Source organism: Cherax quadricarinatus, chromosome 11 (assembly GCF_038502225.1).
Source record: "Cherax quadricarinatus isolate ZL_2023a chromosome 11, ASM3850222v1, whole genome shotgun sequence".
NCBI lineage: Eukaryota > Metazoa > Arthropoda > Malacostraca > Decapoda > Parastacidae > Cherax > Cherax quadricarinatus.
In genome coordinates, this window is record NC_091302.1 from 50827014 (window position 1) to 50853631 (window position 26618).

The 26618-nt window shown below is 37.8% G+C and overlaps 1 protein-coding gene and 1 long non-coding RNA gene across 12 annotated transcripts in view; one reads left to right on the forward strand and one right to left on the reverse strand.

The window, feature by feature from the left end:
* The window catches only part of Pax (paxillin), a 216670-nt gene extending 190927 nt beyond the window's left edge, over positions 1-25743 (forward strand). For all 11 annotated transcript variants that reach the window (XM_053775026.2, XM_053775030.2, XM_053775022.2 and 8 more), the window contains 2 exons: positions 7988-8108; positions 21889-25743. In XM_053775026.2, the coding sequence (XP_053631001.1) occupies positions 7988-8108; positions 21889-22034 (267 nt within the window). In that variant the 3' untranslated portion in view covers positions 22035-25743. The remainder of the gene's footprint in view (positions 1-7987; positions 8109-21888) is intronic.
* Positions 24766-26618, reverse strand: part of LOC128687558 (uncharacterized) — a 31502-nt gene continuing 29649 nt past the window's right edge. Inside the window, exon 3 of the long non-coding RNA XR_011391875.1 lies at positions 24766-26020. This is a non-coding gene — a long non-coding RNA (uncharacterized lncRNA). The remainder of the gene's footprint in view (positions 26021-26618) is intronic.

Sequence of the window (26618 nt, forward strand, 5' to 3'; positions counted from 1 at the left end):
GGTTAAGTTCTGGGCTACTGCAGGGTCTCACTTATACAGCAGGTTAGGTTCTGGGCTACTGCAGGGTCTCACTTATACAGCAGGTTAGGTTCTGGGCTACTGCAGGGTCTCACTTATACAGCAGGTTAGGTTCTGGGCTACTGCAGGGTCTCACTTATACAGCAGGTTAGGTTCTGGGCTACTGCAGGGTCTCACTTATACAGCAGGTTAAGTTCTGGGCTACTGCAGGGTCTCACTTATACAGCAGGTTAAGTTCTGGGCTACTGCAGGGTCTCACTTATACAGCAGGTTAGGTTCTGGGCTACTGCAGGGTCTAACTTATACAGCAGGTTAGGTTCTGGGCTACTGCAGGGTCTCACTTATACAGCAGGTTAGGTTCTGGGCTACTGCAGGGTCTCACTTATACAGCAGGTTAGGTTCTGGGCTACTGCAGGGTCTCACTTATACAGCAGGTTAGGTTCTGGGCTACTGCAGGGTCTCACTTATACAGCAGGTTAGGTTCTGGGCTACTGTGGGGTCTCACTTATACAGCAGGTTAAGTTCTGGGCTACTGCAGGGTCTCACTTATACAGCAGGTTAGGTTCTGGGCTACTGTGGGGTCTCACTTATACAGCAGGTTAAGTTCTGGGCTACTGCAGGGTCTCACTTATACAGCAGGTTAGGTTCTGGGCTACTGCAGGGTCTCACTTATACAGCAGGTTAGGTTCTAGGCTACTGCAGGGTCTCACTTATACAGCAGGTTAGGTTCTGGGCTACTGCAGGGTCTCACTTATACAGCAGGTTAGGTTCTGGGCTACTGTGGGGTCTCACTTATACAGCAGGTTAAGTTCTGGGCTACTGCAGGGTCTCACTTATACAGCAGGTTAGGTTCTGGGCTACTGTGGGGTCTCACTTATACAGCAGGTTAAGTTCTGGGCTACTGCAGGGTCTCACTTATACAGCAGGTTAGGTTCTGGGCTACTGCAGGGTCTCACTTATACAGCAGGTTAAGTTCTGGGCTACTGCAGGGTCTCACTTATACAGCAGGTTAGGTTCTGGGCTACTGCAGGGTCTCACTTATACAGCAGGTTAAGTTCTGGGCTACTGCAGGGTCTCACTTATACAGCAGGTTAGGTTCTGGGCTACTGCAGGGTCTCACTTATACAGCAGGTTAAGTTCTGGGCTACTGCAGGGTCTCACTTATACAGCAGGTTAGGTTCTGGGCTACTGCAGGGTCTCACTTATACAGCAGGTTAGGTTCTGGGCTACTGTGGGGTCTCACACAGCAAGTTAGGTTCTGGGCTACTGCTGTAAAGCGAAAATCACTGTAAAGTGAAACAGCCTTTGTTCACTTTAAAATGCATATAAAAGCATGATAACATTTTTACACTCATATATTAGGTGAGCAATATAGCTAGACCTAAAAAATCCATGTACAATACACTCATTACTTACCTTAAATATTTTCGGCCTTAACCCTTTCAGGGTCCAGAGGCCAAATTTCGAAGTGTGCACCAGGGTCCAAGAATTTTCAAAAAATAATTTTATTTTTTCTTATGAAATGGTAGAGAATCTTTTTCTGAAGGTAATAAAAAAAAGTACGAAATTTGATGGAAAATTGACAAAATTATGCTCTCGCGAATTTTGATACGTCGGCGATATTTACGCATCGGCGATTTTGCCAACTTTGACTCCCATTTTAGAACAATTACAATATTCCAGTCAACCAAATTCTAAGCTATTTCACTAGTATTACTTCTATTCTACCACTAGAGCACAAGAAATCGCCAAGTTAACTGTTCCAACAACAAAATAAAGTGACCGGAAATTGGTAATTTCGCCAATTTAATGCAAAGTTCAAAATATTCCAATTTCAAAATAGGGTTCAGAATAAACAATGTAGGCATTCCTGGCACTAAACTAACATTTCCTCTGTTCATTAGTAACGTTTTCGGGCTTTACAAATGAATTCCATTTTGATTTTTTATTCACATAATGAATTTTTATTCAAACCAAAAAATAGAAAATTTACTGTTATGCAATACTGTAATAATTGTATAAATAATATCACCACATTTGTGAATGTATATTAGACCCACCAGCTGTCATGTATTAGACTTGTGAGGTCATTTGTTTACTCTTGAACATCGGCAAAAATTTAACATTTCTGCTACTTTGAGCTTAGTTTCAAGCCATTTCCAGTAATAAAACCAATCAAAAATCATCTCTATTTCTGTAGTATATCTTCCATTCTATCAAATGAGGCCAAGAAATTGCAAATACAACTATAAAAAACATACGAAAAAACACTGCAAAGTCGCTGTTTTAATCGAAAATTACGGTCTCAGTTTTTTCTCTCTCATTATGCACTGTGCTGCAGGATTTGTTTTATGTGGTGCACACATACCACATAGATGTATTCTCTCATATCTAGGCCCAAATTTACTTCTCACAGCTTTTCAGAGTGAGCTGAGCTCATGGCGTAGATCTACGTTTTGGACCCTCAACGTAAAGCCGTAGATCTATGGCATGGACCCTGAAAAGGTTAAACACCGTAAAACGAAGTGCAGTATAGTGGGGCCCACCAGTAGTTGTATTAACCGTTGCAGACACTTGGATCAAGAGCTCTTCATCAGGATCAACCCTTGAAATGAGAAAACAGAATTAGGCAGAGATGAAAACTGAACACTTTGATCTTATTAAATAAAAAAGAAAGAATCAGGTTAAATGAAAACAGTGTAGGTAAACACAGTACACTTTCATAAGTAGGAACGATAAGACCCCAAAAACCTTCAGTTATATGGTTAAGAAAATTTAAAAAAGGTGTTCACAACATATGTTTGGCCATAATTGAAATATGTGGTGGTAGGTGTTCACATTTAAGATAAAGCATGAAAAAGGATCCAAAAGCTATATTAAAAAAAATGGCTCCAGTCTTAATAAAATAGCTACAAAGAAAATGTGAAATCTCAAAAAAGATCTGAGTAGGCTTATAAGAGGAAATGAGGAGACACAAGAGGCTCCCAAGCTTTTAACAATTCAAAATTAAAAAATCATTTCAAAATATCATGAAAATAACAAACTATCATGAAAATAACAAATTGGATAAGTAGTACTGGGGAGAAAATGAGAAAAGTAAAGAGTAATGGGGAGAATATGAGAAAAGTAAGGAGTAATGGGGAGAATATGAGAAAAGTAAGGAGTAGTGGGGAGAATATGAAAAAAAAAAAAAAATTCTTACCATCATCAGCTGGAATAACGAGAAACTACAATTTGTAAACTTAGTTTAAAAAAAATGCAGTACAACTATAAGGGGAACTGGAGCTGCCCTCTGCTTCCTTGGATCCAGCTAGATTGCCTCCCATTCTTACTGCTGTATGAGCTGTATAGCCCTTGTGGCTCAATAATAATAATAATAATAATAATACTGCTGTATGAACTTTATGCATTGAGCACTTCCCCTTGTTTACACAGTCTTCACAAAGTTGTAGAATACTGGAATGTCAGCTAAGAGCTACAACCACTGGAAATTTAGACCGTTTAAAAAGTAAGGTGAATAAAATTGAGGTGGACAGTAGTAGTAGTAGTAGTAGTAGTACATCCTGGGAAGATTGAGGTAGACTGTAGCAGTAGAGGACAACCTGGGAGGTGTTGGAGAGAAGGCGAGATGGTTTTGAATGGTAGGGGCTTGAGCAGCCAGTATTCATGCTGGAGCTTGTTACATCAGAATCAGTGGAGACAGTTATTTTTTTTATCACTTGGCATGCTGTTGGAGTGTAAGCAAGGTAACATTCATGAAGGGATTCACAGGAAACTGGCTAGCCAGACTCGACTCCTTGGGACTTACAGTGCCTGCACTATATGAGAGGGACAGAGATGCTGCAGTTCAGAGTGTCATTTGAATTGAAATGTCAAGACAGCAGTTGAATGAATGGTGGTGAAAATTTCCTCGTTTTTCAGGTCACCCTTCCTCAGGAGGAAATGGTCAGTTTGATAAAAAAAAATTAGTTATGCCTAAAAGTGATGTTAATGAAAATTCAATAACCCTTGTTACATATTTCACTAAGAAATTTTTCATTTTGTATATTCTTCACATCAGTACTCCTGATGGGAGGTCTTTGATGCTGGAAAGTGGCTCTTGATCAAATGAATTGCACTTATCCTCCCCTCATTTGAATCATAGGTGACTCTCAATCCCTAGGAATGGTATGACCTCCACAGGTCTACTACATTCTTCTAAATATGTATGATAATTTGAAGAATTAAAAAGAGGTTAGAGTTTACAACTAAACAATCAATCTAACAAGAAACTAATGTGAAGGACTTAGAAATGATAATGTCAAGAGGATCTCACTTTGTCGCTATGGGAACTACAAGGACAAAAATAGGATCGATAATGAGTACCTTCAAAACAAGAGAGGCCAAGCCAGTGATGGTCCTCTTTAAGTCACTAGTTCTCCCTTGGCTGGAATACTCCTCCACTTTAACAACCTCTTTTAAGGCCGGCAAAATCACAGACAAAGAATGTACAGAGAGCCTTCATTGCACGTATAAATGCAGTCGAACACCTAAATTATTGGCAACACTGGAAAACCCTTGACCTGCATCCTTTGAAATGTAGGTGAGAAAGACACATCCCAAAATACATCTGGAAAACTCTATACGGACTGGTCATGAATCAGCACAGAGAAATCAATTCCTGCGAAAACAAGTGGCTCAACAGATGATGCAAAACTATACCCCATTGAAAAGCACGGGCGCTTTGGATGCATTAAAAGATAACACCATTAATGTAAAAGGCCTAAAACTTTTCAGCAACCTTTTTTCATATGTAAGGAGTATTACTAACAGACTCCTTGCTGTCTTCAAGAGGGCAGTTGATAAGTTTCTCAAGTCAGTTCCTCAGTCTGGCTGTTGTTTGTACATATGACTGTAGCCAGCAGTAACAGCTTGGTTGATCAGGTCTTCACCCACCAGCAGGCCTGATCTGGAACTGTGCCGTAGGGGTGTTGACCCCTGAAAATATCCTGGGGTATTGTCGACAAACACAATAGTTGTGTTCCTAAAAACGGCATGTTAGTCAAAAATGGTGTTAACTGAACTGATGAATGCATGAAGAAAATAGGGTTATGCCCCAGGAGCCCCAAGAATGAAAAAAAAAAAATAATTATTTTAGGTCTTGTAGTGAGGTGTACATAATTACAATACTTGTACGTGTAGTTACATAAATTTTTCTTACTCTAAATTCTGGTTGCTGGTGATGTTGATCTTGAAAGGCTTAGAGAAGGTGTAGCCCATCTGGGCCATTGATGATGGTTGTGAATCATAGGCTGAGGTTAATGGCTGGAGTTCTTGGACTGTTGTCAATGCAGAGCTATCATTAGATGATAGTTGTGTTGGAGTGCTCAGGTATTCTGAAATGTAGTACTTCACACTGCTGACATTAAGGCATAATTGCCCACTCAGTCTGCTTCAAAGCAGTGCTTCTGAATGTGTCTGGGTTCCCTTCTCTAAAAATGTCTGCTATTTTACCAGCAGCATGGAACTGCTCATGTAACTGCATGTTTTTCTTGCTCATAACCTTGTTATCTTTCGTCTATCTGGGAAATGAACTCTGCCAGCATTCCCTCTAGACTTACTTTCTTCCTCATCATCTATGTTTTCATTCATGTCTTCTGGCTTTATATCTTCAAATCCCTCATCTGGTAATCTTCTTGCCAGATGAAAAATTTCCTCATTTTGACTCTACCGAGGGAAACCCTGTAAAATTATTCACCAAACTAAACCATAATTTTCCCCAACCTTCATCGATTGTTGACTGAGGCAGCACTTCATTCCATGCACTATTGATGTAGTTTATTGCCTCTTTTATGTTAAATTTATGCCAGAACTCTGGCACTGCAAGCTCCAAGTCAGTATCCATTGCTGCAAGGCATTTCTGCATCATCCTGCATGTATAGCTGTACTTAAGTGTCCTAATAACTCCACAATTCAATGGATGCATCATAAGTGTTGTATTTGATGGTGAATATAACTTGCACATGTAGGTGCATATTCTCAAGAGCTCAGGATGAGTATGTGAATTATCAAGCAGGTTAAACCTGATTGTGCACATTAAACCTGCACAACCAGAAATAAAATGATGCTTCAGAAATAAAATGATGCTTAAACCAGTCGATAAACAATGGCTCGGTCATCTATGCTCATTGGTTAGATCTTCAAATAATGGGCAAAGTGCTTTTGTCTTTGCTGTTTAAAGCAAGGGGTTATTGGAGTAATAAATAAGCATGAGCTTTGTAGATGAATGGTTCAGAGAACCAACATGTTGATAAATTAGACACATGTGCAACTCTTGGGTATCTTTATTGAGGAAACGTTTTGCCACACAGTGGCATCATCAGTCCATACAAAGGAGAATCTTGAAGAACAGGAGGAGAATGAGGTAATCAGTCCCTCAACCTTGAGTCGATGTGGTCAGTCCATCAATCTTGAATAGAATGCGGCATACGTGTGGAGAAGGAGCTTATAAACCGTTGGCAGGAGAGGCGCAGCAGTCATAGGTGGTGTCACATTTGTTCAATGTGGAAGTAGGTCGTGCCCAAGAATTAGGCAAGCGAAGAATTCAAGTATTAAGATCCCAAGAAGTTGCAGTGTCTGACAGGTTTGTAGATGAATGGTTCAGAGAACCGACATGTTGATAACTGATTACCTCATTCTCCTCCTGTTCTTCAAGATTCTCCTTTGTATGGACTGATGAAGCCACTGTGTGGCAAAACGTTTCCTCAGTAAAGATACCCAAGAGTTGCACATGTGTCTAATTTATCAAGCATGAGCTTACACTTAAACCACCTGATGCATTATCACACATAAGCAAGGTGAAAGAATTCTTTGCTGCCTTGAGTACATGCGCACTTTTCTCTTGCTAGCATCTTCTTCCAACAAACACCTGTCACGTCATCATTAAACACTTGCTCAGACTCGTAGCCACCCTCAAAAATAATTTCTTACAATTCTGTAGGGGAATTCCTGCTGGCATTGTGATAGAATGATGCATTTTCAGCATAAAAGTATTATCCTTCCATTTGTGCTAGACACCCAAGTGCCTGTGGGCATCTGGTTTTGGTAATGTTCCTTTTTTTTTTTTTTTTTTTTTTACACAGGGTTTGACAAGGCTAGGTTAAGGATCCTTAGCTTTATTGACAAGCTATTTACAGGTTAAGGATTCCTAACTTTATTGACAAGCTAAGAGCTGTTACCTACATCAGCTCATTTGAGAGCATTTTTATTGTCATGAGACATAAAAGTAGGGAACAGGATGAAGTTGGAGCCATCTGTGGGCCAGCATTAGTTGTTTTATACCCCAAGGCTCTGTGCTCTTATTTTTCTTGTTACAGATCATTATTATACAGTAGAATCTCGGCACTAACAGGTCCCTATTCGAACAATTCGGTATTCGAACGCTTTTTTCGGTAAAAAACAATTACTTGGTAGTCAACCATTTGCTTGGCACTCGACCAAACAAACACGACTTTCAAGAACTTTGCATTTTTGTTTTTTTTTGTTTTTGTATAAGTCACCATGGGGCCTACAAAGAGTAGTGATAACAGCCAACCAAAAAAGAAAATTGGTTGGGAAAAATTTGTTTGGTACTCGAACAGATCAGCACTCGAACAGCCTTTATTTATTTATTTATTTATTTATTTACAATTTGAGCCTTCTGGAACAAATTAAGTTCAAGTACTGAGTTTCCACTGTAATACATATTTCACATAGTATATACGTACATATATATTTAAGCAGTATTATAAGGACTGGTAATCAGCATTTACATTTCTTTTTGTAGCAAAATTATTATTAGGCAGTGAAAATTGTAATATTTAGCCATGAAATATGGAATATACACATCAGCTTATACATTTATGTATATTTTGCAGGATTTTTCTTGCCACAACACCCATATGATATAAAGCATACAATGAGCCAGGTAATTTACTTCACATCTTTTCAGGACTGCCGGCAACCATTCAACGGAGGCTCCTTCTTCGACCACGAGGGCATGCCATACTGCGAAACCCACTACCATGCAAAGCGAGGATCCCTCTGTGCAGGCTGCAGCAAGCCCATTACTGGTCTGTAACACATACTTCACAACACTCATACTTTTTTTTCCTTTATCTTATACACCTTTAGTCTTGCCCTATTGTCTCTCTACAGTGGTCTGAAACTTAACATAGTTAATTTTATATTTTACCAGTATAGATATTTTATCAAATACATTACTGATTATGAGGATAACAAAAAGATTAGGTGATGAAAGATTTGATATCAGATTGGAGGGAGAGAGTATGGAGGAGGTGAATGTATTCAGATATTTGGGAGTGGACATGTCAGCGGATGGGTCTATGAAAGATGAGGTGAATCATAGAATTGATGAGGGGAAAAGGGTGAGTGGTGCACTTAGGAGTCTGTGGAGACAAAGAACTTTGTCCTTGGAGGCAAAGAGGGGAATGTATGAGAGTATAGTTTTACCAATGCTCTTATATGGGTGTGAAGCATGGGTGATGAATGTTGCAGCGAGGAGAAGGCTGGAGGCAGTGGAAATGTCATGTCTAAGGGCAATGTGTGGTGTGAATATAATGCAGAGAATTCGTAGTTTGGAAGTTAGGAGGAGGTGCGGGATTACCAAAACTGTTGTCCAGAGGGCTGAGGAAGGGTTGTTGAGGTGGTTCGGACATGTAGAGAGAATGGAGCGAAACAGAATGACTTCAAGAGTGTATCAGTCTGTAGTGGAAGGAAGGTGGGGTAGGGGTCAGCCTAGGAAAGGTTGGAGGGAGGGGGTAAAGGAGGTTTTGTGTGCGAGGGGCTTGGACTTCCAGCAGGCATGCGTGAGCGTGTTTGATAGGAGTGAATGGAGACAAATGGTTTTTAATACTTGACGTGCTGTTGGAGTGTGAGCAAAGTAACATTTATGAAGGGATTCAGGGAAACCAGCAGGCCGGACTTGAGTCCTGGAGATGGGAAGTACAGTGCCTGCACTCTGAAGGAGGGGTGTTAATGTTGCAGTTTAAACCATACCCCGGCCGGGATTGAACCCGCAATCGTGTCATTACGATTTCGTGAGTCTTGCAGTTTAAAAACTGTAGTGTAAAGCACCCTTCTGGCAAGACAGTGATGGAGTGAATGATGGTGAAAATTTTTCTTTTCGGGCCACCCTGCCTTGGTGGGAATCGGCCATTGTTAATAAAAAAAATAATTACTGATTATGCAAGTCTGTATGAATGCGGCACAGGAGGGCACCTCTTTACAGTGCTTTGCTTTATGGCAGTTCACTAATGCAGGTGTTTTCAGGCATAGTAGTCCCTCCTTATCCATGGGGGATATGTTCCAAGACTTACCGTGGATACCTGAAACTGCAGATAGTGGTAAACCTTATATATGTCATTTTTCATTTACTTACATACCTATGATAAAATTTAGTTGATAAATTATGAATAATATGTGAAGAATTAGCACTTTTACACTGATGGGAACCACTTCATAACTTCTCATAGACTTTTGAAGAACTGCTAGCATTACTACTTCTGGGTTATTTTACTTTTGGGTTATTTTTGGGCCACTGTTCACTGGATAACTGAAACCACAGAATTGAATCTGTGGATATGGTGGCTCTACTGTATACCCATTCTCCATTTATTCAGACCTCATGCAATAAATATATTCACCACTCACTATAAGCTAAGGCTGAAAAATTTTTTAAGGTAAGTAATGTGTGTACTGTATATGAATTTTTTAGGCCTAACTCTATTGCTTACTTAATATATGATAGTGTAAACATTATCAGGCTTTTGTATACATTTGAACATCAAAAAAGGCTATGTTTCACTTTACAGTAATTTTCTCTTTACAGCAGTAACCTGGAACCTAACCTGCTGTATAAGCATACACATACTATACCTAATGCCACATACAGTAGGGTCCCGCTTTACAGCATTCTGCTAATGCAGCGATGTCAAATTATGACCAAAATTTGCTATACGGCAAGCGGTCTTTCAAATACGGCGTGCCCCACCCGGTTTGTTTACATTCTCCGTGACCACATCTATTATGTCAGGAAACTTTCCAAAATTTCAAGTGTTTTAAAGTTACTGCGTATTTTATATGTACTCTGATAATTATACTTATGTGTACCTGTACCTAAATATACTTACACACTGTTCTGGTGTGCAGGTACACATTAAAATCGCTAAGTCTCTCTACTCATGACGCCAACACTACATAATAATCATTCTTGGGCACACTAAATGTCTTATTTTACATCAATATAGGCATTTTCATTAATCCATCTATGATATTTTCCTCAAAATTATATATGAAACCCATTACATAGCATATAAACATGATACATACACTCACAGAATAAAAATTGATGTAAATATGAGATTTGTTTACAAAGCAGCTGTGTAGGTAGTGTTGGAAGAATAATGTTTTCTCTAGTCAAACTGGGGGATAACTGTAGAAAAATATTCTTTTCGTATGCCTTTACTCTATATATAGCAATTCACGACCCTTGTGGGTTTAGTGCTTTTTATAATAATAATAATAACAATAATATTATCTTCATTCACTCTAAAAATGGTGTGTTGCTGTTTGTTTATTCTGTACTAACTTGTACAACTTGTACACAATGTAAGAGTATTTGTATTGTGAGGTAATTATTATTATAATAAAAAATATTGAGGTAAATGTTTTACAATCTCTTACAAACGTACGTGAATGAACTAAAAGTAGACACATATTATTATGCATTTATTTCGCCTGACCAAGTGATCGCCCATTACCTGTTCAGTTTGTGTTCTTACATTGTCTGAACTCTGTATCTCGTTCTCTTTCTCGTTTACTCTTTCGTTAACTAGTTGGCTCTCATTGACGATGGCGTCTAAGGTCAGCTGTGATAAAAAGAGAAGTCGTAAGCCTCTTGCTTTAAGTGCCAAGTTAGATGATGATGGTGTGCCATTCTGATTTTATTCAATAAACACCCTGCCACTCACTTCTCACACATTAATATTAATATTTTAAGGTAAGTAATAAGTGTACTCTGTGTGTATCTTACCTTTTATTGTGTTTTTAATGCCTATTTCTATTGCTAACTTAATATAAGTTAGTGTAAACTTGTTGTCTGGCATTTATTGCATATTTTATATGTGCTCTGATAATAATACTTATGGACCCCTTTGGTAGCCGGGTGGAGGGATAACATTCAAATTCAAATTCAGATTCAAAGTTTATTCTCTATTAGGATTACAATGCCGAGTTTACAGAATTTGGTTATTGTGTGGTTTACATGTAGTAAAATAATGATTACAGAGTGTACCACTAGAACACCTAGCATGGCTAGGCATTTCGGGCAGACTTAGTTTAATTCTTTATTTTAAAATATTACAAATTATGAGGTAAGTTGGTATTATGGCTAAGTGACTAAATACTAGTTTGTGAGTTTAGCAATGTGAATGCTTTTGTTTTGGCACAGTACATAGTTTCAGTATTGGAGTATCACAGGATTCATTATTTTAAGATTGAGATTAATATTTCTGTTTATGGTCAAATGGGCGAGTGAGTGTAAGTGTGAACCACCAGGTGGTATTCGTGTAGTTAGTTGACGGGGTGTATCAGGGAGATAAGATGTTTTCTAATGGTAGTTTTGAAGGTGATGAATGTGTCTGCAGTTCTAGAGTTCTCAGGTAGGGTGTTCCAGATTTTAGGGCCTTTGACATACATTGAATTTTTGTAAAGGTTTAGTCGGACACGGGGAATGTCGTAGAGATGTTTGTGTCTGGTGTTATGCCTGTGGGTTCTGTCACAACTATCAAGAAAGCGTTTTAGGTCAAGGTTGATATTGGAGTTTAAGGTCCTGTAGATGTAGATTGCACAGTAGTAAGTGTGGATGTACTGAACAGGGAGTAAGTTTAGATCTATGAAGAGTGGGGGGGGGGGTGTTGCCAGGGATGGGATTTAGTGATTATTCTTACTGCAGCTTTTTGTTGGGTTATTATTGGCTTTAGGTGTGTTGCTGCAGTTGATCCCCAAGCACAAATAGCATAGGTGAGGTATGGATAAATAAGTGAGTGGTATAGTGTGAGAAGGGCATTTTGCGGCACGTAGTATCGTATCTTGGAGAGGATCCCAACCGCTTTGGATACTTTTTTGGTTATGTGTTGGATATGGGTGCTGAAATTCAGGTTGTTGTCAAGGTATAGGCCTAGGAATTTGCCCTCATTATGTCTGGTAATTAGAGTGTTGTTGATCTTAATGTTAATTTGTGCATCTCCTGCTCTGCTACCAAACATAACATAGTAGGTTTTGTCAGTGTTAAGCGTAAGTTTATTGGCTGTCATCCAAGTTGATATTTTGATCAGCTTCTCGTTAACAATGGTGTTGAGGGTGGCAAGATTAGGGTGAGAGATGACATAAGTCGTGTCGTTAGCAAAGAGAATGGGTTTCAGGTGTTGGGATATGTTTGGAAGATCATTGATGTATATGAAGAGCAGGGGACCAAGGACACTTCCCGGCGGAATTCCAGTATCAAGTGGCCGTGTTGTTGATGCTATGTCTTTAATGGTGACATTAGTAAGGTAAGATTTGAAATAAGCAAGCGCATGGCCTCTTATACCGTAATGGTCAAGTTTGTGGAGTAGGATGTCGTGGTCTACTGTGTCAAAAGCTTTTCTTAGGTCAATAAAAATTCCTAGTGGATATTCCTTATTTTCCAATGCTGTGTAAAGCAGATCTAGGATTTTTATGATTGCATCATTAGTGCTTTTATTTTTCCTGAATCCAAATTGGCAGGGGTTGAGTATGTTTTGTGCCGTTATAAATGAATATAGTCTCCTGTGCACGAGTTTCTCAAAGATTTTGGATAGCAATGGTAAGTTTGATATTGGCCTATAGTTGTTTAAGTCTGTAGGGTCACCACCTTTATGTATTGGTGTGACCCTTGCCATCTTGAGTAGTTTTGGGAAGGTGCTAGTTTCTAGTGACTTGTTAAAAAGTAATGAAATAGCATGCGAAAGGGCATGGGCCGCTCGCTTGTACAGTAATGGTGGGACACGAGACAGATTCTCCGAGTTATTTTTAAGTGACTTTATAATCTCGGTGACTTCCGTGGGCTCAGTTGGTGCAAAATAGAAGGAATTTGGGAAATTCCCATCTAGGTAGTCCCCGGCATGGGCATTGGTATGTGGGATTTTATTGGCGAGATTAGATCCTATGGTTGAGAAGAAGTCGTTTATCTTGTTAGCTGTGTCAGTGGGATGTAGTGGTGTTTCATTAGGTTTAGTTAGGACAATATTCTTATTTTTTTTTCAGTTTGTGGGTCCCTAGAATCTGAGAGAGTGTTTTCCAGGTCTTTTTTATATCTCCTCTAGTGTCTGTGAATCTACTGCAGTAGTATAGTTGTTTGGCTTTCTTTATTACTTTGGTGAGAACTGATGAATAGTGTTTAAGAATATCTTTGTGTATTAAGCCCTGTCTATATTGCTTTTCATATTGGTGTTTCTTGTCAATGGATTTCAGAATGGTGCTGGTTAGCCATGGGCAACCAAGCCGTTTGTTTGTGATCTGTTTCGTTTTTATAGGACAATGTTTGTTGTATAGTCTAAGTAATTTGTTAAGAAAAATGTCTGTCCAGTCATCAATACCATTGGCCTTGGAGAATTCTGTAGGCCAGTCAACAGTCTCTAGGTCAGCTGTGAACTTCCTTATTGAGGCCTCGTCATGGAGTCTAAATGAGACTTTGTTGTATTCAAGTGGTGGTTTACTAATGTTTGTCAGGAGGAAGGTAGGGTAGTGGTCTGTAGTGCTATCTGTCATTATCCCTGATTTAAGGGGGGCTAGTATATTGGTCCATATGTGGTCTATTATGGTTGCACTTGTCTCGGTGAGCCTGGTTGGTTTAGTTACTGTTGGTATGAGAAGTGTGTTGTTCATATTGATGAAATCAGTTACAGGCTGATCATCTAGTATGCCAAGGTTGATGTTGAAGTCTCCAGTTAAGAGAAGGTGGTGCTTATTCATTTATCTGTTTGTTATTAGTGATTTTAATTTCTCACTGAAATTTGGGATGTTTGTGTGAGGTATCCGGTAAATGGCACCGATTGTTATAGGTGTCTTAAGGTTTTTTACAGTAAAATTAGCAAAAATGTATTCCCCATATTCATCACTAAAGCAAGTGGTGCTAATACAAGATAATTGGTTAGAGTAATAGATTGCAATACCACCCCCAACTTGGTTTGGTCTGCAGTTGTGAATTGCTGTGTATCCTGGTAGAGGGTAGATATCTATTGTGTCCTGCTTAAAACCCTTCAGAGGGCAAGGCAGTCTAAAGTGTGAATTTGAAATTGATTTCCTATGAGGGGATAGAGCCACTCAATGTAAGGTCACTGAGACCATCCAAACAGAGTTGTGAAAGTAACATCTCGCGCAATTGCAGATATTCGAAGACCGAGTGTATTCGGTCCTGCCCGTTTGGGGTATACCATTTTTGAATGTTGCAATGTTGCATTGGTTGTAAAAAAACGAAATAAGTATTTTTTAAATTTATTATACAAGTAGACAATATAAAAAACATAAATGGAACTTGTTTCTGAACAATTTGTAACCAGTAAAAAAATAGAAATAGGAACTACTTATCAACAATGACACATTGCAATGGGATGCAACTTACAAATGAAATATTCCTGAGTTCCCTGAGAAAGAACAATCATTTCACATCACTAATTTTGCAAATGAAAGTTCATGAAACAATTTTTATCCTTCTTTATGCACAGATTTACTTTACATATGGCACAGCAAAATGAGGATGTGACATGATTATTCTTTTTGCTGCAAAACTTGCATGAAAGCAGCTTACCTAGCACTGGCCAGTGACCTAGCTGTTTATCCAGCCTCACACTGTCATCTGGCCTTTCTGCACGTTGGTACTGAAATGCAGATGGGTATTCCACGTTTGACAAAGCGTCATTACTGCCAACCAAAGAAGTACTGGGTGAATCTCGACTTCGTCTCATGCTGGTGCGGTTGACCTTTTGTCCTTTGGATCTTGCAGTGACAGAGATGTCAAGCCTGAATAGCTTCAGTGGTGTGCATGGCATGTTTAGTGACCTACAATCACGACAGTAAAGAAGCCATGCATTCACAACAGCAACATCCAAAACATAAGCAAAGAGCCGCATGTACCAACGCTTTGATTTCATTGGTGTTTTGTAAAGATGGACCAACATGTTACTTTTGTCGATACCTCCCATGTTTGCGTTGTAGTTCTTGATGATGCCTGGGCACTCAAAGTGGTCTTTCTTCTTTGATGCCTTGTCATATCTTTCAATAAGACCCAAAGGATAAACTCCGACATCATTTGTGACTAGAGTCACAACTTTGTTGTCCTTCCATCTTACAAGAAGGATATGATCATTGCTTTGGAAATCAAAATAGCCCCTGGCCACATTATTCTTTTGCATTTCTTTCACAGGCATCAGTTGTGGCTTACCACATCTATTATCACGTATTGTTCCAGTGTACCTGCAGTTATACTTGTCTCTCAGTACCTTGACCAAAGGTAGACTTGAAAAGAAATTATCAGCATAGACTGCTGATGTTTTTCTTTGGTCAAGAGATGCTGCAAGTACAAGAACAATCCTGGAACTCATTGGGAGTTTATTTTCTTCATTTGACAGCTTTATGTGATGGTTCTCAAAAGTTGGGTTACCTTGATACATCAGTATATCATGTATGATTCCATCTTCACTGCTACGACAGAAGAGTTTGAAACCCCACTTGTCTGGTTTGTTTTTGATGTATTGCCTTAGGTTTCCAGCTGTTTTACCCTTGAAAGCAACCATAACTTCATCAACAGACTGCTTGGGTGTAGCTGGAACTTTCAAGCAAGCTTTAGTTAGTCCATTGTAAAGAGGCCTTATTTTGTAGAATCTGTCATTATCCTTCTTTTTTGTGTTATCATTGAAATTAATGGTACGCCTCAGCAACCTAAACCTCTTTGATCCCATGACTTCTGCAACTTGAATTGTCCTACTTGCACTTCTCCAATAGTCCTCAATGGATGGCTGTACAGTGTAACCCATATACAACAGAATACCTATAAACCTAGTCATTTCCTCAGAATCTGTTTGAAAAGTAGTATGTATGTCTTTTTGCCTGGCATACAAATTAGTTTGAAATGTAATGTTGTCTATCATGTCTTGAGTAAAAAAGTCTGTAAAATAATCATATGCACACCTAACTTCAACAGGCTTTTTATGTTCATATTTAGGCAAAGGGTCATTGTGGATGTCCTCATTCTTCCATTTGGTGTCTACTTGAGAAGCAAGATCATCTTGAAGCACTTCTTCATCAGGGTATTCCTCCATAGTAATACGTTTCTTCCTCTTGTTCAATTTTTTTTTTTTTGGTGGTGGCGCAGCTTCCTCCTCCCCATCTGTTGACACCTCTGCATCTGGTGGCAAGAATTCATCCTCACTATCCAGGAAATCCATGTCATCTGAGTCTTGATCTGAGTCAGTATCATCCCAAACACAGACAAATTTCGAGGTAGCCTTGGAGGACTCACCGTAGAACAATTTCTTATTGATCTGGAAGGACAATAAAAACATTCTGTACACACCCAGACCATTACTGAATTCATATATACACTACCAAATTTTATGGAAATATTTATATACCGAAACTTGAAAACTGCACCTAAAAGGGCAGGAACGGCCATGCTTGGTCCTATTTTGTTGCACTTTTTTCATTTGCATGGTGCACTCGTAATATGCTTCACAACGCCTTCATATATATATCAAAATATGGCTAAACTATTCATTTACACACTAGACACACAAATCAGTACTTACCGACATTGTATTGGGTGAAATGCTTCAGTATATAAGGAGCACTATACCGAGAAACACGAGTTTTGGCGCCGGCAAGGTAGAAGTGTTTACATTCTGCTGTCTCGACCAATGGGAAGCGAGCAGCCGCCATCACCGCTCAGCCTGGGCGACTCAGGGAAGGTCTGTGATTGGTCAGAAATAGAGAATGGGAACCTAGATGCGCGGCGGGAGTTGTAGGACGTGCGCAAAAAACCACGCTATGAGGACCGACTACACTCGGGTCTGCCCGGTAAAGGGTATTAAGCCAGGTCTCAGTAAGAATAATGCAGGAGAAGGGTGTCTTTAGTGATTCAAGGAGTGCCAGAAGGTCATCATAGTGTTTGCTTAAGGACCTGATGTTGTAGTTAAGTACTGATAGACTTTTAGCATTGTTTAGGATAGTGCTGGCTTGTGATGCTGTGTAATAAAGGCAGTTACTTTCCAATAGGTTTTGATTGGGTGTCAGATTATGGAGGTTTAGATCAGGGTCAACGTGATCAATCATCTTCTAGGTTTAAATTATGGTTATTTATATCCTGAGTTGTGTGTTGAGTTCTAGTACTGATATCTGTAGTGGTGGGAAGTTTGGACAAGTATATAGCTAGAGTATTTTGGTCATATAGAGTATAGTCACCACTACACATAATGAAGTTGATGTTGTCTATGTGTTGTGCTGGAATGAACTAAAGTACAACTAGGTATAAACTAGTAATATAAAAATACAAATTAAAAATAGAACAAGACTCACTTGTAATTGCACTAAGGTCTAATATAATGACTTTTGTGGAGTCTATGTTTTGAGCTAGAATGAGCTATAGTACAACTAGGTTTAATCTAATAATAAAAAATACAAATTAAAAATAGCACCAGTCTCTCACTAGTAATTGCACTATGGTCTAATATAGTGAATTTGGTATTGACTATGTATTGAGCGAGAATGAGCTATAGTACAACTGAGTTTAATCTAATAATATAAAAAAGGCACAAGACTCTCAGTTGTAATTGCACTAAGGTCTTATATAAGTTGTTTACAAGAATTAGAGTATAACTAGATTTAAATTGACAGGATAAAATACACAAGTTAAGGTAGCAAAAGAATAATAAAAAAAAATGATAAAAATAAAAATGGCAATGACTTGGTTATAATATGCTAGTAAGATGGTAGACAGGATAATATGAAAGTTGTAGTTGAAAATACTAGTTTAAAAAAGTATAGAATAAAAATGGTCAATAAAAGAAGTTTACAATAAGTTTGGTCAATATAGTTTAAAGCAAAATTGGGCAATTGAGTATTTCTTAAAGTGAGGTAGAATTATTGAGGACAAGTTATGGTTAGTTTATAATAAAATAAGATAGAACAGTGATGCGGTAAGTTGTAAAAAAGGAGATAGATTCTGTAGATATTAAACACAATTAAGACTATGAGGTAGAATGGTCGTTGAATACAACAATGAGAATCAAAAGTAGTTGGGGTATTAGAATTTTAGGGGAGCACAAATTTATGACAATATAACACTAACGGTGGACTATGGGTATTATCTGCACTTTACTCTGATTCTGTTAGTCCAGCCTCACTTAGGAATGTTTTAAGGTCATGTTCTGTAGAGATGAAGTATCTCTTCCCAGTGGGCTGTTTCCTAACTGCGATTTTTCCATCCCTCACAAAGCACTGGTGAATTTTTGGGCATAGAGTAATTTTCCTAGCCGATAAAGAAGGTTTCGTCTTGTTTTGGTAAGACACTCATTGACGTAAACATCAGATTTCATAGAAATAGATGTTTTTAGTAGGTTGTTTCTTTGTAGGCTAGTTTGGAATTTTAACAGCACTGTTTTTTTACCCGCTTGGTAGCCCATCAGTTTGCAATCCTTTAGGTCATCACTATGTATGTTAAGGCAAAGGTGGTCCTTGATAAGCTGTAGGGTGGTCTCCATGCAGGTCTCTTGGGTGACTGTGGGTGGGAGATGTTTGCTGTTAACTACAACAGCGTCAGATAGCTGCTGTTGGTCATTATGGTCTTGGAAGTTGGTTATGACATTGGCAAGTTGTTGGTCCACTCTTGATCTTTCCTCTATAATGTTGGTAGTAATTAGGGTGACTTGGCCTTTTAGAGTGTTGATGGTGTCTAGGGACTGGGTGTGGGTGTTGCTTTGTTGTTCCAGAGTGTCCAGTTTATGTTCAAGAGCAGTGATCTTGTTGAGGTAATCTGCATTGCTAGCTTTTAGTTCCTGCATTTCTTGAGTTAGTTTGGTGATCGTTTGATTCTGAATCGTAAGGAGGTTAGCTATTTCTGGGTCGGTGATCTTCTTGACATCAAATACTGGGAAGGAGTTATCTTGGACTGTGGCAGCGGCCATGTTTGTTGTTGTCTGTCGTGTGTTGTGGTGGTGCCGGTGGGTGATGAGGGTTGTGTCCTGGCTGCCAGTACCACAAGTTTTCCTCGTGTTATTACTGCTCTCACCTTTGATGTTACGTTTTCTCTGCACAGCCATCAGAGAAAACTCACTTCCTACAAATAAATACTACTCACCTCTCTTCCCATATTAAGACTACATATATTTTAAGGTAAATAATGAGTGTACTGTATGTGTATTTTACCTCTCTGGGATGTTTTAAATATCATATAATAAGTATGAGATGGGGAGCCAGGGCTACCTACACCTGACTTCCTACAAATAAGTACTACTCACCTCTCTCCCTACATTAAGATTACAAATACTTTAAGATAAGTAATGAATGTACTGTGAATGTATTTTACTTTGTGTTTTTAATGCCTAGTTCTATTACTAACTTAATATAATTTAGTGTAAACTTGTTGTCTGGCATTTATATGCATTTATAAATGGAAAAAAATGGCGTTCTGCCTTCCGGTGATGTCTGCTTTCCGGCGACAGCCTGGAACCTAACCCGCCGTATAAGTGGGGCTCTACTGTACTTATTTCTCAGTATTTCTCGCTTCATATATTTCCAAGAATTGTTAGGTCTTGACTACTGTGTACAGTAGGGCCTTGCTTTTCGGCGTTTCGCCTTACAGCATTCCACTAATACGATGATCTCAAATTATAACCAAAACTTTCTATATGGCAAGCGGTCTTTCAAATACAGGGCGCACCACCCGGTTTGTTTACATTCTCTGTAAGCACATCTCTCTATTAAGTAATCATAATCACTCTTGGGCACATTAAATGTCTAATTTTTTGTCAGTATAGATATTTTCATTAATCCATCTATGATATTTTCTTCAAAATTATATAAGAAACACATTACACAGCATATAAACATTTTATGCTTATATGCTATGGAGGTGTGGTAGCCGGGTAGAGGGAAAACATTGCATCACTCCCCTTAATATATAATGCTTTTGTTTGCAATTCTCGGCATGAATTATTCATTACTTCTCCCTTTGTTTATGATGGCATCTAAAGGTAGTTGTTATAAACGATTAAACTCAGTGAATATGGTATGTCGATGGTAATAATATGGCTCTGGGCCGCATTAAATATCGTGTAGCTATGTAGGTAGGTGTAGGTATGTAGCCCAGGCGGACTACATACCTACATTATTATCATAACTGATACTTATGTGTACGTGTACCTAAGTAAACTTACACACTATGCTGGCATGCAAGTACACATTAAAATAACTAAGTGTGTCTTATTAGCCTTGAAGATGACATAATAATGATAATAATATAACACAATAATAATCACTCTGAGGAGCATTAAATATCATTTAAAATGTTAATATAGACATTTTGCTTAATCCATCTAAATACACCCCACAGCAGAATAAATTAACATAAATATGAGATGTGGTAGCCAGGCGACTTGCAGGACTTATGGTAACCAGGCAACTTTTAGTCCAACATCAGAGACGATGTGTACACTATAATATTGTAGATGAATGGCTCAAAGAACCGACATGTTAAATTAGACACATGTACAACTCTTGGGTATCTTTATTGAGGAAACGTTTTGCCACACAGTGACTTCATCAGTCCATACATAGGAGAAACTTGAAGAACAGGAGGAGAATGAGGTAAGCAGTCCCTCAACCTTGAGTTGATGTGGTCAGTCCATCAATCTTGAATAGAATACGGCATATGAGCGGTTTATAAGCTGCTTCTCCGCTCATATGCCATATTCTATTCAAGATTGATGGACTGACCACATCAACTCAAGGTTGAGGGACTGATTATCTCATTCTCCTCCTGTTCTTCAAGTTTCTCCTATGTATGGACTGATGAAGCCACTGTGTGGCGAAACGTTTCCTCAATAAAGATACCCAAGAGTTGTACATGTGTCTAATTTAACAACACTATAATATTACTGGGGGTAACTAGAAAATTATTCCTTTCGTATGCCTTCACTCAGGGCGTCATTTCTTCTAAAAATGGTGTTACATGAGAATGGGAGTGTTTCTCTATTTATTCTACTGTATCAACGGGAGACAACTTGTACACAATGTAAAGTGACAAAAACCAGACACGTTCGTCTGGTTTGTTTACATTATGTGAGGGTGGGATGGGGAGGGCAGCCCCTGCAGACTACCCATACTTCCCAAACCTGACTGCCTACAAATTAAACTTACCTCTCACCCTACATTAAGACTACAAATATTTTAAGGTAAGTAATGGGTGTACTGTATGTGTATTTTACTTTTTATTGTTTTTAATGCCTAAGTTCTATTGCTAACGTAATATATGTTAGTGTAAGGTTGTTAGCTGGCATTTATATGCATTTGTAAGTGGAAAAAATGGCATTCTGCTTTCTGGCGATGTCTTCTTTCCAGTAGTAACCTGGAACCTAACCTGCCATATAAGTGGGGCCTTACTGTATTTCGATTTAGTGCAAAATTAATGCTAGTTGGTCTAATGATGATTCAGAATGACTGTTGTTGATCTAGTGGTAGTGAATGCATTTTCTTCTTAGTTCATTCTCTGACATGGTCTAAAAGCATTGACATTATAATTATTTCACGATGTTTCCGCAGGTCGGTGCATCACGGCCATGTTTCGGAAGTACCACCCAGAACACTTTGTCTGTTCTTTCTGCCTGAAACAACTAAACAAGGGCACCTTCAAGGAGCAGAACGACAAACCTTACTGCCATGGATGTTTCGACAAGCTCTTTGGTTAAAGAGAATCAGTGTGGAATTGGAGCCAGGCATCGAAGATTTTGTGTCATCAAGTCTTTACAATTATTGTCTGTTTTTGGAGTTAATAAATTTGCAGAATACATTCAGAATGTTGAAAAGCATAACGAGAAGACAATATCAGTCAAAAATAACCGAACTGTTGGACAGGGTAAAGAGACGTACAAAAGGAAAGCAGAGAAAACTGTATATATATTCTAAGAAAAGAAAACATATCTTTCCACACATTTATATTATTCATTTATTAGTGGGTCAAAGAGGCAGTAAAGTGAGGGAAATATTTCATGGTATGTTAGCAGTAGGCCTAAGCAAGCAGTTTAATTCATCTTTCATACAGTTTATAAGGTATCCAGCATTTAGGACATTCACTGTAGGTATTCATCAGTTTTGTATCAGTATATCTCATTGCAGATTTCATTATAAAAGTCTTAACTCTTTACCAAGTATTGTATATTGGGTTTTGTATTTTCATATTGTAATGAGCTGAAAATGTATTTAGATCTATGTTGATGAGCAATGGAGATGAACATTAATTTAACCTAACAACTGTGAATCTAGAAGATGCTCATTGATAGAATTGCTGATATTGTTTAATCTCCAGTTTGAGTTGTCCATACTATTTATGTAAATATAAAGTTTTGCATCCTTTTGAAAAATACAGTATGGTATATACATTAAAGTTTTTGTGGTGAACTTGTTTAACATGTATTATTTTTTAGTGACAATCATTAAAAGGCATTCTCTCAATATTTTGAAGTTACAGTCAGTGCTCTGAGAGAGCTCTTCTGTATAGCACAATTTTTTGTAATTGCATTTGAAAAAGTATGTCCAGATTTGAATAGCCTATAGAAAGGCCATCATAGCATGTGCTCTCCAATTTTTGATAGGCTTTTTTCATCGCATTTACAAAAAATTGCACTGCACAGAGGAGCTTTGTGACAGAGCTGACCACACCCCCATTTTTTTTTTTTTTTTTTTTTTTTTTTTGCTTTTTATAAGTTGTATATTAGGTGCATGGCTCTGTCTTTTGTGTATCTAAAGCTTTAAAGCACAGCATATGGTCGTTTGACTGTGGCATACTTCACTCGTGGTGCACATCCTATATTTATGTCCTCAAACTCTTATTATATTCATGGAAAAGTGATAAACCATCGGGGTCATACTGTGCCTAAGATGTGGAAGGTAATTAGGTTTGATCCAAAGGAAAGGGTAGCTCCAGTTCCTTGGAATGAGTGGCCCTCACCAGCATCAAGGCACCATCTGTGAATGTTTGTTTTTTAAAGTTTATGTCAAACATATATATTGCTAAAGCAAGATCCTTCACATTACAAAAAATCAATAGAATATGAACTTTGGTAAAGTTTATTAATATTTATGTTTGAGTGCAATAAAAAAAATCTATTTTTAATTAGTCTAATGTACAGTATATTAATAGAGATTTATTTCAAGGTTCCCAGTGCATTTCCATTTTAAGTCATCAAGGCTAAGTGTATAAGAAAATATTGATGTTATGCCATTGCATAGGAAAATCACAAGTTTTTAATTCTTTGTCCATGCTGTAAGTCATTAATGTTCGATTACAATGTGCAGGATTGTATCCAGTTAAAATGGTGATACCATCTGTTTGCAGAATCGACTCATGAAATCCTAAAACATTATTATAAACAACTTGGAGATGGGGCAGGACACTACCAGTGGAAAGGCAATACTAAAATTATGAAGCCAGTGTTAAATTCCCTAGTGTATATAAATGTACTTTTGTGATATGTCAATATATCTTTTTAATTGACATAACAGGATATATATTTACAATTTATATCTTAAGATGTACTCCTGGTAACCCTTACGAGGTCTAGTTCCTATGCTCTTTGTGTATCTATATGTTGTTGCTCTAACATTCACTGGATGATATGGGTGCACAATAAACTGGCTGTTTCAGTGGCAAAATCTTATTAGGCTGGTATGGTACAGTGATAAGAGTGTTAGCTTGGTAATTTTTTGACTGCCTTGCCACAGCCGAAGTCCTGTCCCTTCTTGGAGTTGTTTATGACCATGTTGAATTAATTCCATGAGTTGTTAATAATGGCTATGGAGGAACTTGAGAAGCTAAATTTTGTTGCTACCATGTTGGCCAGAGATTCATTTATAAAAACGTGCATCTATGGTCAGTGGGGCCAGTGCTAACCAACCCATAGTGTATAGAATAATATACCCATAACCCATAGTGTATAGAAGTATACCCATCTGGATGAATTTTGCTAGACTGGCATGGTGTAGTGGTAAGACCATTGGCTTGATAATATTAAGACTGCCTTGCCACAGGTCGAGTCCTGTCTGTCCCCTGAGGTGTCAGTATGAGGTTCATATATAAAACACAAGACTGGCTTTCTTAATTTTTTATTATTATATGCCTGAATTTGAGCATGGGACCTAAAGCTATTGTTGCAGTTGTGGACTACTAGTCACAGATAAAAGTGCCTTTACTTCTGGCATTTTAACTCCATTCTTTAGCATCAGGCCAACCAAGTTATCCACATTACTGAATAATTGAAGTGCAAAAAATTTACCATGTATTGATATTAATGATGTGTGGAGGACAAAATTTGTCATGGAATTTAATCATAGGTTTCAGCTGTTTTATTAAAGTGTCTAATGCTAGCTGAGTTCACTTTGGTTCTGATATTAAAGTATAAGATTAGTTTTACTGTATAGTAATTATGTATATTAATTCTTATTGTGATTTCTCTGATGGATGTATTACAAACATGCATGTGTGTGTTCTTAAGCAAAGTCAGATTAATTTATTCAAGTGCATTAATGACTTGTTTATCTAAGTTTGGCTGTCATAAGTTGTAGCTTTATTCTAGAAATGTATTCACATAGTGTATTTTGAATTTATTTTAATGGAATTTTACAGAATGCTTCAGCCTGGTAAGCCATAGTTAACTTGTGCTGTGTTAAAAGCTACTCAGCTTTCTTATTTACACAAATTTTCTCAGTTCTGGATTTTACTAAGATGTGAGACTAACTTTGGAGTTATATGATAAATGTGGAACTATATAATCTGATTTTACATGAAAGTTCAGAATAATGAGATGGTACAAATTATATGAACAGTAAGTCAGCTCTTGCTGTTCATATTTACCAAATTTTAAATACTGAAATTTCTTAGACATCACATCTTTGTTGACATGCACTTGCAATGAATTATATATAATTTTATGCTTATAACAAACTATATTGAAGTATTTCAGTGGGCTGTTCAAAAGCTTCAATATTCTGATTCTACCTTGCCAAATAGCCAACTGTCTAATATATATATAAATATTTAGAACATGTCTGACACTGTTAGTGTTAGCAACAAGACACAAAGACAGTTGCTAGCAGGCAGGGAGCTTACAGTGTGACATGGATAGTCTGTTTAATGCTTATCTCTTAACTATAACAAAATTAGGTTATGGAATTTAACTAGTGATGACAATCAAGAGTTCAATACAGTAGAGTATCTGGCTCACAGTTCAAGTTCTAACAGAAAGAAAAAAAACACTGACAAGAGTCTGTATTTCAGTGAACGTGTTTGTTGACTACTCACACATTAACCACTCCATGTGTGTTTTAAATCGTTAGTATCAACCAATATTGCTATACCATGTTTACACCATGTACTAAATTAATAAAGCAGTCTCTCCACTAGTTGATTTTTATATTTTTACCACTTTTTGAAAGTTAACCTAATTGTTTTGTAGAAAAGTGGAGTTTCTGAACTTGCAGATTCTGTTAAGGCATCAGCCATTTCCCAACAAGGTAGAGCTTTCCAAAAAAGGAAATGCATTCACTATCACTTATTTAATAGCTGTCTTGGAAGAGGTAAGCAGATGTCACATTTACATTAACTCACTGAGCTGCAACATCCATATCCATCCTTCAGAGTACAGGCACTGTACTTCCGACCTCCAGAATTCAAGCTCAGCTAACAAAATTGCATGTAGAAAATTTACGTTATACAGGTAAATTACACTATCAAAAATATTAAATATTCTTTTGCTAAGCTCATATTATGAAGAGCAATTGAAAGATATGTTTAGAATAGTTATCTATATTTTTAAAAGATAAAACAATTGTATGAACTGACTAAAGACAAACAGGAAACATCCACTGTTAAAAAACTATACATTGCTCTAAAATACAGTTCAAAAAAGTGTGTTTTTCAACACACTGACCATCATTTACAGAGGAAGACAGATCCAGAAAAACAAAGAAGAAGAAACACATTTCACCATCATTCACTCAATCACCATCTTGCCAGAAGTTTCAGGTGACCCTCCAAAATGCAACCCACTCACCTCTCCTTTAGAGTACAGGCATGTTTAGGTTAATTTTTTTTTTTAACACATCGAACGTCTCCCACCGAGGCAGGGTGACCCAAAACGAAAGAAAAATCCAAAAAGAAAGAAAAGACTTTCATCATCATTCAACACTTTCACCATCATTCATAAATAATCACTGTCTTTGCAGATGCACTGAGATACGACAATTTACATGTCATTCCAAACAGTTCAAATTTCAGT